The following is an 11,840-nucleotide window of genomic DNA, read 5'->3' as shown; positions in this document are numbered from 1 at the left end:
TGCTGAAATAATGATAGCTGTCAAAAAATGAAAGCATATTTCCTCAGTTGGGGGGAGCGGGTATTGACAATGTGACAGCCCCAGACATGAAACATTTTAAGTTTAATCTTCATTAACATTTTTACTATTACTTTCTTATGTCTGGAGACAACCAACAATAATTCAAACGCTGCTTTGTAGCATTTGACAATTTCCATGGTGTAAACAGTCCCACCATGGCTGGTTTCAAGCTACCAACATACCACTGAATGCAGAGTTGGGAAGAAATATGCAGTATCATACCACTAAACAGTATTTCCACATACAGATACAATAGACATAAATAATCTTATCAGCAGAGCTAAGAGTAAAACAATTAGAAAGAGATGAGTTTCAAGTTTTTTAGCCTTTGTTTCTAACATAATTTAGCTGTAAATTTATGGAATTTAATTTTTAAATGAATTCGTGAAATCTTAACAGTGGGCACTCATCAACTGGCTCTAGCACACAACCAACCGACTGCCCGTTTTACCAGTGAGAAAACTGAAGCTCAGAGAGGCAGTCACTAACTAGCCCTGGTCACACAGCATGGTGCCACCCAGGTCAGTCTAATTCCAAACCTTCTCCCATCCACCGTGCCTCTCCTTCAAATGTAGCTGGTGACCGACCCACACATCAACACCCAAACACTAACGTCAATGGATTGGTCATCTGTTGGATAACCATTGCTTTCCTTTCCAATAGGTGGAATGGGAACTCTGACCAGGGCAGGAGGAAAAAATAAAACGAAAGAGCACATCTACCCGACAGTTTTGCTCAGGACATGGCAGGATGTGGCCCTTCCCGAGACTTGGCTGAGTCCAGATTCAGCAATCAGCCATCGTGTGACAACTGGTAGAAATGATAGATCACTGTGTGTTTTTTTTTTGGTTTTTTTTTTTAACGTTTGTCATTCAGTATTCCTTTTCACACATTTTCACTATAGTTACTGAAAACGTTATTTAAGACTTACCTTGGAGGTCACAGCAAAGGCCAAGTATTAAAAATCAAATGTTTCCAAGAGAGAAAAAGGTTCCAGGAGTAAATCATTTAGTTCTCCACACAAATACTCCTTGGCCCCCGGTCTGGTCCACTCCTCCACGGTACCATTTTCAAATCGGCCGCCTCTGCCTTCCTTGACTGCTAACTACTGGGGCCCGGTTGTGACACTGCCACATCCCAGCATCACATCTCCCTGTTCAGTCAGCTTTTCAGTCAGAAATATTTTAATGAGCGTCCTGACGCCACATAAGATTGCTCAGGAAAAATCTGAATTTACATTGTGGAGTTCCAGTACAAAAGTGCTTTGAAACGTTTTAGGCAGAGTAGGTTCCAGGCAAAAGCGCTGTCCCGCCCAGCACCTCAGTACCTCAAGTGCGCTCAGCAAACCGGCGGGCGCCGGCGGTGACCGCGCGGCGCAGCATCTCCCGCCAGAGTCCACAGCACATGCGCAGTCAGACCCTCCGGCGGCCGCTCAGCTCCGCCCCTCGGAGACGCCGGGTTCCCTGAAAGGGACAGAGCGTAGAGACGCTCAAGCGCGGGCCGCAGCCGCGCAGGCGCAGTCGGGGCGCGGTTGCTGAGCCAGCCACTTTTCCTCTCGCGGGTCCCGGGTCGTTGGTTTGCTAAGTGCAGTTGGGCCCGGCAGGTGCTGAAGGGTTGGGGTCGTGGACCCCCGCCAGGTCTCAGCAGCACGGAGGTGCAGGCTGTCGCCGAGGGCGCGGGGCCGGGCGCCGCTAGCGGTGCGCTCCGCCCCGGGGCCCCCGCCCCTGCCTCCGGCCAGGCCCGGGCTCCAACCCCCGTCCCAGCCGCGGCCTCGCAGTTCACCCTGCTGGTGATGCGCCCCTGTGGAGGGCCGGACGAGGCTGCGGCCGAGGGCGTCCTGCGGCAGGCTCCGGCCCTAGGGGGCAGCGCCGGGGCGGGCAAGCCCGTTCGGTACCTGTGCGAAGTGGCGGGGGATGGCGAGGAGGAGGCGGGGGAAGACGAGACAGACCTGCTGGACACTTCGGACCCCCCGGGGGGAGGCGAGAGCACGGCTAGTTTGGAGGATCTGGAGGACGAGGAGACCCACTCTGGGGGAGAGGGCGGCAGCGGTGGAGCCCGGAGACGGGGCAGCGGCGGGGGCAGCATGAGCAAGACCTGCACCTACGAGGGCTGCAGCGAAACCACGAGCCAGGTGGCCAAGCAGCGCAAGCCGTGGATGTGCAAGAAACACCGCAACAAGATGTACAAGGATAAATACAAGAAGAAGAAAAGCGACCAGGCCCTGAACTGCGGTGGGGCCGCCCAGGCTGGCAGCGCAGGAAATGTCAAACTTGAGGTATCGACTGGGGTCTGGGGGAGTGGGAGGTGGAAAAAGAAACCCCACTCTGGCCGCAGACCGCGTCTCCAGCGCCTGCCTACCGCCTCCCAAATGGGCCAGGTTGCTGTGGCAGGACTTGTGGCTGAGAGTTAATGAGTGCTTGCCCTCAACTACAGTTTATACAAACATATGCATCCTTGTGAGGTTCTGGTGCATCCTTGTAAGAGATGAATAAATCTCAATGAAAATGATGTGACATGTCAGCAAAGCTGTCGTTTCAAAGGTCTGGGATATGGGCTGGAAGGGCAGATAGTAAATGATTGACCTGATTCATCACTAGAGGAGCAGGCAAAGAGACTTAGGAACCTGCGTGAAATTGGTACTTTGGAGAAGATAATCTCTTCCTGTTATCACTACCCTATTTTCGGTATCCTTTTCTTAGTATACGTATTCTTAGTACCCTGTTCTCAGTACCCCTATTAAGAGCACTCTTTTAGTGTTCGTAGTGTTATTTTCTCAGTTAAACCTATTCTCAGTTCTCTGTTCTTAGTACTCTGTGCTTAGTACTACTGTGTTCTCAGTGTCCTCAGTTGATTTTGTTCTTAGTATCCCAATTATCAGTAAATAAGCCACTTATTACAGAATGAAATAGTCATTTGTCCCTCTGTTTGTCCCAAACGTACCCATTCACTTCAGAATTCTTTACAGAGAGAGGAGATAATATACTTTTCAAGAAGGAAGTATTTTACCTGTAGCAACTTTCTCTTTTTAATTGCCCAGCATTTACATCTACAGTTTGAGGAAAATGTACAAAAGGCAAATAGTGAATTCGAATCTCTCCCTCCACCCCCCCCAAAGAACCTTAATAATTTTCCTATTCTAAAATAATTTGCATGATTTTTTTAGGGAAGATAATTAATTGCTATAAGCAACAAATAATAGCCATTTATCTTACAGTATGGGACACTTTACCAGTTCTGAGGAATCAAGAGCTGCAAGTCTTTGTTGAACTGAGTGTAAAGAAAATAACTAACAGGGACAAGCAGGATACATTAAGGGCCAACTGTACAGTGGTGCTTTAGTAGTGGAGAGGATAGATCATTGTAGGCTGAGATATTCTAGAAAGGCTTTGCAAAGAAAATACAACTCAGTGTAAGCCAGAAAGGACGGCTAATAGTATGTGCTTAATCAGCTAAGTTTCTTAATGTGCCAGGCACTGTGCTAAACTGTAAATGGAGCCTCACACCCTTCAGCAATGAGATAAGTACTATATTTTACATATGTGGAACTGAGGCACAGAGAGGTTAAGTAACTTGGCCTAGGTCATGCAGCCAGCAAGTACTCAAACCCAAGCAATCTGGTTCTAGAGCCTTCATTCTTATCCCCACACTATACTGCTTCCCTAGAATTTTGGTGATAAAAAGAAAGAGAATACATTTTATAAAGGAAGGGAAGTGGGAATACAGAAGGCACTTCTGGGAAGGCAGCAAGGGGACCATTCTAGCTAAAGCAGAATATTTATGTGGAAAATTCACAAAAGATAAATTTAAGAGTTTGAAGCCAATTTTTGTATGATGTTGAATGCCAGGCAATGGATTTTGAATTCGGAGTCTTCAAAAGAAAGTTCCTAGTTAGGAAGTAACAGGGGCTCCAACTCTGATGGGGTGGATTAAAGTCAAGAGCCTATAGATTTAGAGATGTTTTAGGAGATGATTATAGTAGGACTGGTAGGTGGTGATGGGGTCTTCTGCCATAGTGTGAGCAGCAAGATTAGAAATTAAGATATTTAAAAATCAGTATTTCTTACACAAATCAAGGTTAAATGAGAAACAAACGTATATAATATTTTGTCGATGTATCTAAAAATTATGCTGTGTGAGAGACACATAAAGGAACCAGGGATGAAAGAACTGACCTGTGGGACTGATCATTATCATTAGATATCTAAAAGGCTATCATTTGGAAGAAGCAGTAGACTTATTTTGCATAGTTCTGAAGTAACTAGGACTCTTAGGTGAAAATCACAGGGGTTATGTGTTTCAGCTCAACCTAAGTAAACGCTCCCTACATGTTAGATATTCAAAACCAAATAGGATGCCTCAAAAGTTGGTAACTCCTTAGGACAAAAAGTGTTGAAAATTTTTGAAAAGGGAATTCCAACACTTGTAGAAGTTTGAACTAGATGACTCAAGTTTATTTTCACTACAAGCTTCTATGATTTTGTGTTATTAACATTCAGAATGTACACAGTGCTGTGTGTGAGGTTGTGAGAATGCAGGGTACTCCATCAATTTCGGCATCCCATTTCTTGTGCAATAAAAATGAAGCACAGTCCCATAAGTAGTTAATCCTATGGGGAGAGAGGGAGGAAAAAATTATTTTTGTTTTCTCTGGGTATTAGATTCCTCTTTTTACAGTTTTTTATATTGTGAGGCTTAAAATGTTAAGGGATTGAACATTTTTTTTAACATCAGATTGATAAACTTCTCATAGTGAAAGAGATAAAGAAAGGGAGTATTCTAATAGGCAACTCAGAGGACATTAGAAAGAAGGTCAAGAGAAAAAAACAGCTTCAATAATAACCAAAATGAAGAGCAGAATAAGAGTGAATTCATACGTGGCATAGCTTATGTGACTTTATATTTGGTCAGAATTTTTGGATGTGGTCAGTATTGTATCATGGTTTTATAAGAGTCAGAACGTTTCAGTGAACTAACATTTTGTTAGCCAGGAAAATTGTATTTAAGATTTTATCAGGTCAGTGGGGATACATAGTTGGTAGTAAGTGCTGCTGATTTTGTTTGAGGAACGATGTCTCAAAGAGTATGGTGTCATTTTAGGACTTGCCTGTTTTGTCTACACCAGTGGCAGGAGATTACTTATACCAGTGCTTTCCAGTCTTTTCAAAGCCAGTTTGTCATTTTTCTCCTGGTGACTTCCAAATTTTGAAATCTTTGTGTATCAATTGCTTCTTTGAGTAATATTTTACTCCCCATCCCCATTTTTTTTGCTGTTGTTAATTTGTTTGTTGTTGTTTTGTTGGGCAAAAAACTATCAAGAGTGTTTTATTAGCACTACATGAATGGCCTTTGAGTTCATATATTCAAAGGCAGGCAAACTTTGGTTTGGCCTGGATAGCTTTATCTGAGGAGAATGTTCAGTTTACACTTGGCACTTTTTTGTAATATTGAAAATCACTCACAAATATTAAAATAGGTTCCCTTCCCCTACCCTGCTCCACTATTGATTTTTGAGACCTTCTGGAGACAGAAGATCCCAGGTTGGAAGTCCTGGAGGGAGAGGGAGTGAGGCATGTTATATAAAATTAACTGCCAACACTTTGCCTAATGACTTAAAGAGGGACTTTAAAGGCTCCCAGGAACTGGGCAAGAAGGAAGAGAAGCAAAGACCTGTTCATTACATCATTGAAATGCCTCTAATCATGGATTACTATATCAACATTTAATCCTATTTGCATTTTTATCTTTTATCCCAGGAAAGTGCAGATAATATACTCTCCATTGTTAAACAGAGAACAGGATCTTTTGGGGATCGACCTGCAAGACCTACTCTTTTAGAACAAGTGTTAAATCAGAAAAGACTGGTAAATATCTGTTTGTAGTTACAAATCTAACAAAAGTTGTTTGTTATAAATGGAACTATTTAGCTTTTGAGATCTTAAAATTTGTTAAACTGGTAATCAGAATAGAATTGTGCCTCTGCCAGTACACGTTGGAATCTCATAAAGACAAAATTACAAAGAAAGTATAATTTCACTGCATAAAAATGAATATTGTAGTTAAAAATGGTGGTAAAAATAAAAATGCAAACTTGAAAATAACATACAGGAAAAACATTTGCAACAAATATGTAAAAGACTGTGGTTGGTATGGTTGACATTTTTATCACACAGATAGGGGAGGAAAAAATTTTGACCTCAATACATTGCAAAAAATATAAACAGAAAAAAGCAGAATGCTTCCCTTATATGATATGGAAAGATATTTCATATCAGTTAAAATCACACAATAAACAGTACAATAAGTGAAAATTATTTAAATGATAACACACAGTGATGTTGAGGGTTCCATGAAAGGGACTCATTCTGCTGATGGCATCTTGTATTAGTACAGCACTTTAGAAAGCAGCTGGGCAGTCTGTATCCCCTCACTCAGAAATCATACTTACTGTGAAGACATTCTCAGGAAACAAATCCTAAATATGGATAAATTAAGCATAAGGATATTTTCCAGAAATGTATTTATCACAAATAGTAAAATGGTAGTTTAAACAGCCTCAATGTCCAACAGTCTCATAACAGCTAAGTAGACTTTAGTACATTTACTTAATAAGTGTTGGGCAGTCTTTACCAATAAATTTTAAAGAAAAGTAATAAATAGGAAATATACTATGCTGTAATATTACATTTTAAAAATCAGTTTTTAATGATAATGTTTCCACCTTATTTGGTTTATCTTGTTCACTTTATTAGGTTCAAGGTTTTTTTACCTTCATCAATTTATATAAGTATTTTAATAAAAACATATTAGCCATAGTCTATTATATTTGTCATATGAGTATAACTATATTTAAAAATGGTGAGTGTATAAAACTGTGTTGGTTGTTTCAGAGCAGTTGTATTTCTTTTCTGAAATTTTGGTAATGTGCTAATATTACTTCTATTATACATGTATACCTATATATACACACAAACATACCTATACACACAGACACACACCATTTTTAATTTCTCAGAAAGACTTAGTAAACTAGTGGGAGGAACTTGAGTTCCAGTACTAGTCATACATGTATGTGTTTCTAAACTGGCATTTAACCATGTTCACGTGGTATGCCTTTTCCTTTTTTTTCTTGCTGTAATCCAGTGCTGTTTTTGGCTCTTATGTTTCGTAAAGGGTATACATGCTGGCATATCATAAAAGCATTTCCTTTGTGTGCAAAATCACCAATAAGATCAGGCTTCACCAGTGAGTTTTAGGTTTTAGTATTTGATATATGACATCAAATTTTATTATTATTAGTTTGCAGTTTAATTGCAGTACATCAGATGCAGAAGTGAATTCAGTTTAGGCATGTTTCATTTCGTAAGCATATTGTATCTTGTGTAAGGATATAGAAGAGTAATTTTATAGCATGAATATGATCTAATCCCATAAAAATAATGCTATTAATAAATATGTTTTTTATTTTTCCTTTTTAAGTCATTACTAAGAAGTCCAGAAGTGGTGCAGTTTTTACAGAAACAACAACAGCTATTAAATCAGCAAGTTTTGGAGCAAAGACAACAGCAGTTTCCAGGAACATCAGTGTGAGGGAATTTATCAAGAAGTCCTACACGTTTTTTATCGTATTGTAGTGGATGGACATATTTTTATACTAAAGATAAATGGGGTAAGATTTGCCAGTAGAAGGTAAACAGTCATCTTCCTGTGACTGTATGTGTGCATTTGGGGACAAATAAGTATTGCACATTGTGCATCTGATCCTTTCAGATCACTGTGGATTTGAAGAAATCAGCTTATCTTTCCAAAGTAATATTTAATTACAATGTTTTTTTAAACAAAATGTTTCTCTTCAGTCATTGTTACTGAAGGTAATGAAGCAGTTGCTTTCTGTGGAAGTCACGAAGTTAATAGATATTAATCTTGAATCATCTAACTCAGTAATTCTCATCAAAGGGCAGTTGGAAACATATGGGTATGTTTTTGCTTGTCACGGCGACCTTGAAAACTGCTGGTTTTTAGTGAATGGGACAGGAATGCTAGGTGTCTGGAATGGTCCTCCACAACTAAGAATTATGTTACACGCAATGCCAATAATCCCCCTGTTAAGAAACACTGAGAGCTACTTGTGATGATAAAATGTAGTTGGGGCACCTAGAACTGGGTTCTCGTAATAACCTTTTCTTTGCAGTTAAGACTGGAGCTGTCAAAGAGGTAAGCATATTTTCTGTGTATAAGGAAAGTGATCATTGTTAAATAGCTGTGAGATTAGGATGTGCATCTCCTTTCAGAGATGTGCTGGTAAAACCCGAGAGGGATTAACCAAGTACCCTGGAATGACTGCATCTCCTAAAGTTGGCTTCTCTACTTCTTGTTACCTATTAGTGTTGATCTCATTTAAAACAGACACTCTTGTGTGTTGAATTTGTGAACAGTACAAATGTATCTCATCCCACTAATGTCAGGACAAAATTACTTTTTTATACTCATTTCTTTTTAAAAAAGAGATCCTGAATATAAGAATAACACTCCAGCATTTTGTCAGTGTTTTTAAAATTGACCTATTTTAAGATTGTGTTATTCCTAAGTATTGTTCAAAGAGTGATGGGTAATCTGGATAGATACTTTTTTCTTGTATGTTCTCCTAGGAAAACTTTTAAAAGGCAAAGCTTACCAATAAGAGTATCAAATCAAATGTCAAGAAAGTATTTCCAGTGTTAGGACAATAAATGCATGTGCCTCAGGTTAAACTGCAAAAATTTGTTAGTTTCTTGGGTTTTAAGCTCTGAAATATATATCAAGTTAAACTTAGTCATGGCTGTTCTAAGATGTACTTAAGGAGAGAAGGAATCTTTATGTTCATTTTTTATATGTGTTTTATACCTGCATATCTGTGCAAAAATGCTTTTACCAGAATTATTCATTAAAGTCCAGTTATTGACCTTTGAGTTGTCTGAGTCACTTATTCTATTCTTCAGTTGCTCCGCACCGGATGCAGAGGAATTCATTTCCATTTGTTATTAACTGTTAGCTTGTTTTCTTACTTATGGCGTTGGGAGCTTTATTGAATCCCTAGAGTTTTCTTACTTATGGTGTCAGGAGCTTTATTGAATCCCTAGAGTAAAAGTTAACTTTTGTAGTAAAAAGAAAACAAAAAAACCCAGCTTATCCTTCTTCAAATGGAACACGAGGATTAGGAAAGGAGGGAAAGTAATAGGCCAGTGAGAGCTGAATTAAAAGAAAACGAATTGAATTTATTTATATATATATTATATACATAATATATATTATAGAAAACAATAAGGTTTTTACATATTTAGGGTAGATTTAGTGCAATGTGTCCCCAACTTTTTTATCCCTGCATATATTTATAACTCTTGTCATGTGACTTTGCTGTTCCTCCTACGGAGAGGTTGAGTTTATTTACCCCTTAAATCTGAAGGACTGGCCCTGTGACTTGTTTTGGCCAATAGAATACAGAGGAAATAATAACATGGCAGCTCTGAGTAGACAGACTTCCAAAGGTTTTGAACACTTCGGCTAGTCCTTTTATAATGCTACCCAGCTGCCATGGTAACAAACCCAGACCAGCACAGCCTGCAGGATAATCAGACACATGGCCCAGTCACCTCTGTTGTACCAGCCAATAGCCAGTAAACAGCCAGATATGTGAGTGAGGCTGTGCTAGACTAGCTATGCCCCAGCCAGCCTGCCAGCTGACTGCAGGTGCATTTGATCTGGTCCAGACTGGCAGAACCACCCCGCTGACCTGCAGACTTGTGGGCAAGAATAGTTATGATTGTAAGCCACAGAGTTGTGGGATGGTTTGTTATGCAGCATTCTTGAAACAGTAGGTAACTGATACACCTAACTGTATAGTTGTTTCTGTGTAACAAATCACCCCAAAATTTAGTGGCTTGAAAACAACAGTTTATTATTATTTCTCACAGTTCTGTATATGATTACTGTGGTTTTAAATAACTCTGCAAAAGTCTTCAAGGTAGGTGTGGTAGACTGCACTTTCCAAAGATGGCCACAACAAAATCTCCCATCCCACATGCTCTTATGTGATGTGGCCCATTAAGAACTAGATTTTATTCTTCTGCACCCTTGAATTTGAGCAGGCCCTGTGACTGCTCTAACCACATGACAAAGTGATGTTAATGCTAGTTGATTTGAGTCTAGAGGAAAGGAGATATAGTAAGTGGAGATATAGTGTATTTGCAGTAATAACGTAAAGGCATTCACAGCTTGCATTTTCCAGCAAAGTCATCTGCTATTGTGACTTGGGGAAAGGAGCAGAGAGAAGTCATCTGCTAATATGGAGGGGGGGAGTTGATAAGAGGCTGTAGGAAAAGGAAAAATTAGAAAGACATTGAAGTCAGTGAGAAAGATGGCTAGTAGCTAGTAGCCTGCTAATAGTCCCCTGATAACTTTTTTCCTTCTTTCATAATAATAGAAGTTTTGGTTGGGAATGTACCCACCCAGCAATACAGCCAATTTTCACATAATGTCATGCGAAAGAATCCAGACACAAATGATGTGTGGATGATTCAATTTGTATAAAGTACAGAAGCAGGTGAAACTATTATTGTTAGAACACAGAGGAGTGGTTTCCCTTTGGGTGGGGATAGAGCCTAGAAGGAGGCATGAGGAAGCTTCAGGGGTTCTGGTGATGCTCTCGTTCTGTCCTGGATGCTGGTTATGCCTGTGTGTTCTGTTAATGAAAGTTCAGCAAGCTATACATGCATGATTTTTGTACTTTTCAGTATATATTTTTTATTTCAGTTTTAAGACTATTTTTCAGCTGCCCTTGCAGTTGGGTGTGGCCATGTAGGTTACGGCCAATGGGCTATGAACAGAGAAGATGTGTGCAACTTCCAGACAGTGCCCTGAAGCAGGACACAGGCAGCCCATTTCTCCTCCTCCATCCTGCTGCGTGGAATGTGGACAAAGCAGCACATCATCTGTAGACCAAATGAAGGTAATTCACTGGGAAAGCCAGAACAAGAGAAAAAGAACCTGTGTCCTTGGATGGCCTTGGGCAGCAGAGCTACTATCCTATAACCTGTTTTGGACTAGGGACCTCCTTTTTTTGGACTACTACATCAAAGAGAGATGGAATTTCTTGTGTCTGTCATGGCTAGTAAGGTGTCTCTGTTATATCCAGCCAGGTCTATATCCTCAGTAATACTGTGTGTAAAGGGATTGATGAGTTGGGCATTAAAGGTTTGGCCTGGAAACCAGGAGCCTGAAATGGCAGTCTGCAGTCAGGTGACAGTATATCTCAGGGCTCCACCAGCCATAGAGGAGGAAAGATAGATTGCAAGCTTGAGCTCAGATTCATTTAGTGGAATAAGTGGCGGAAGTTAGGATGCTTTACTCTCAGGAATAGAAGCTAGAGTTCTCGCTGAACAGAGAAGAAATGAGGCCAACAGGGAATGTAGTTTTCTATGACATTGCAGAGCAAGTGTAGGAAGAATCAGAGAGCACGAGGTACTTCAGCCAGGAAACTAGCAGTATTCATGACAATGAATGAGCAACTGCCCCGATCTTTATTACACTACTCTGTAACAGCGGGTATATCAGTAACTCAAGCTCCTTCAACTCCTTGGTTTTAAGACCATTCCCAGGCTTCCACTTGAAGAGTGGGATTTGGAGGGATTGAATAAACAAGTCAGTAGGATTTAATGGCAGGAAAATTACTCAGGATTGGCCCACTTCAGGGAGGAAACCCAGGGGGATTTGCTTCAGCTCATCAACCAGCAGCCCTAGAGTACTAC

General features: G+C 40.5%; 1 protein-coding gene across 1 annotated transcript; it reads left to right on the top strand.

Annotated features, from left to right (window-relative positions):
* The first annotated feature begins 1,605 nt into the window (after positions 1 to 1,605).
* Positions 1,606 to 9,000, top strand: RFXAP (regulatory factor X associated protein). Its single transcript, XM_030762446.2, has 3 exons — positions 1,606 to 2,335; positions 5,814 to 5,921; positions 7,537 to 9,000. The coding sequence occupies exons 1-3, from the start codon at positions 1,853 to 1,855 to the stop codon at positions 7,645 to 7,647; spliced, it is 702 nt and encodes a 233-aa protein (XP_030618306.2). The 5' UTR covers positions 1,606 to 1,852; the 3' UTR covers positions 7,648 to 9,000.
* The last annotated feature ends 2,840 nt before the right edge of the window (positions 9,001 to 11,840 follow it).

The sequence above is a fragment of the Delphinapterus leucas genome, chromosome 18 (genome assembly GCF_059928025.1).
Source record: "Delphinapterus leucas isolate spDelLeu-1000000601 "Yukka" chromosome 18, BTC_Dleu_Yukka2, whole genome shotgun sequence".
NCBI classification, from domain to species: Eukaryota; Metazoa; Chordata; class Mammalia; order Artiodactyla; family Monodontidae; genus Delphinapterus; species Delphinapterus leucas.
This window is presented reverse-complemented; position numbering and strand designations above follow the sequence as displayed.

Coding starts and splice junctions, on each gene's coding strand:
- RFXAP (XM_030762446.2), top strand. CDS start 1,853: ATGCGCCCCTGTGGAGGGCCGGACGAGGCTGCGGCCGAGGGCGTCCTG. Junction 2,336..5,813: donor CAGGAAATGTCAAACTTGAG/GTATCGACTGGG, acceptor CTTTTATCCCAG/GAAAGTGCAGATAATATACT. Junction 5,922..7,536: donor TGTTAAATCAGAAAAGACTG/GTAAATATCTGT, acceptor TTCCTTTTTAAG/TCATTACTAAGAAGTCCAGA.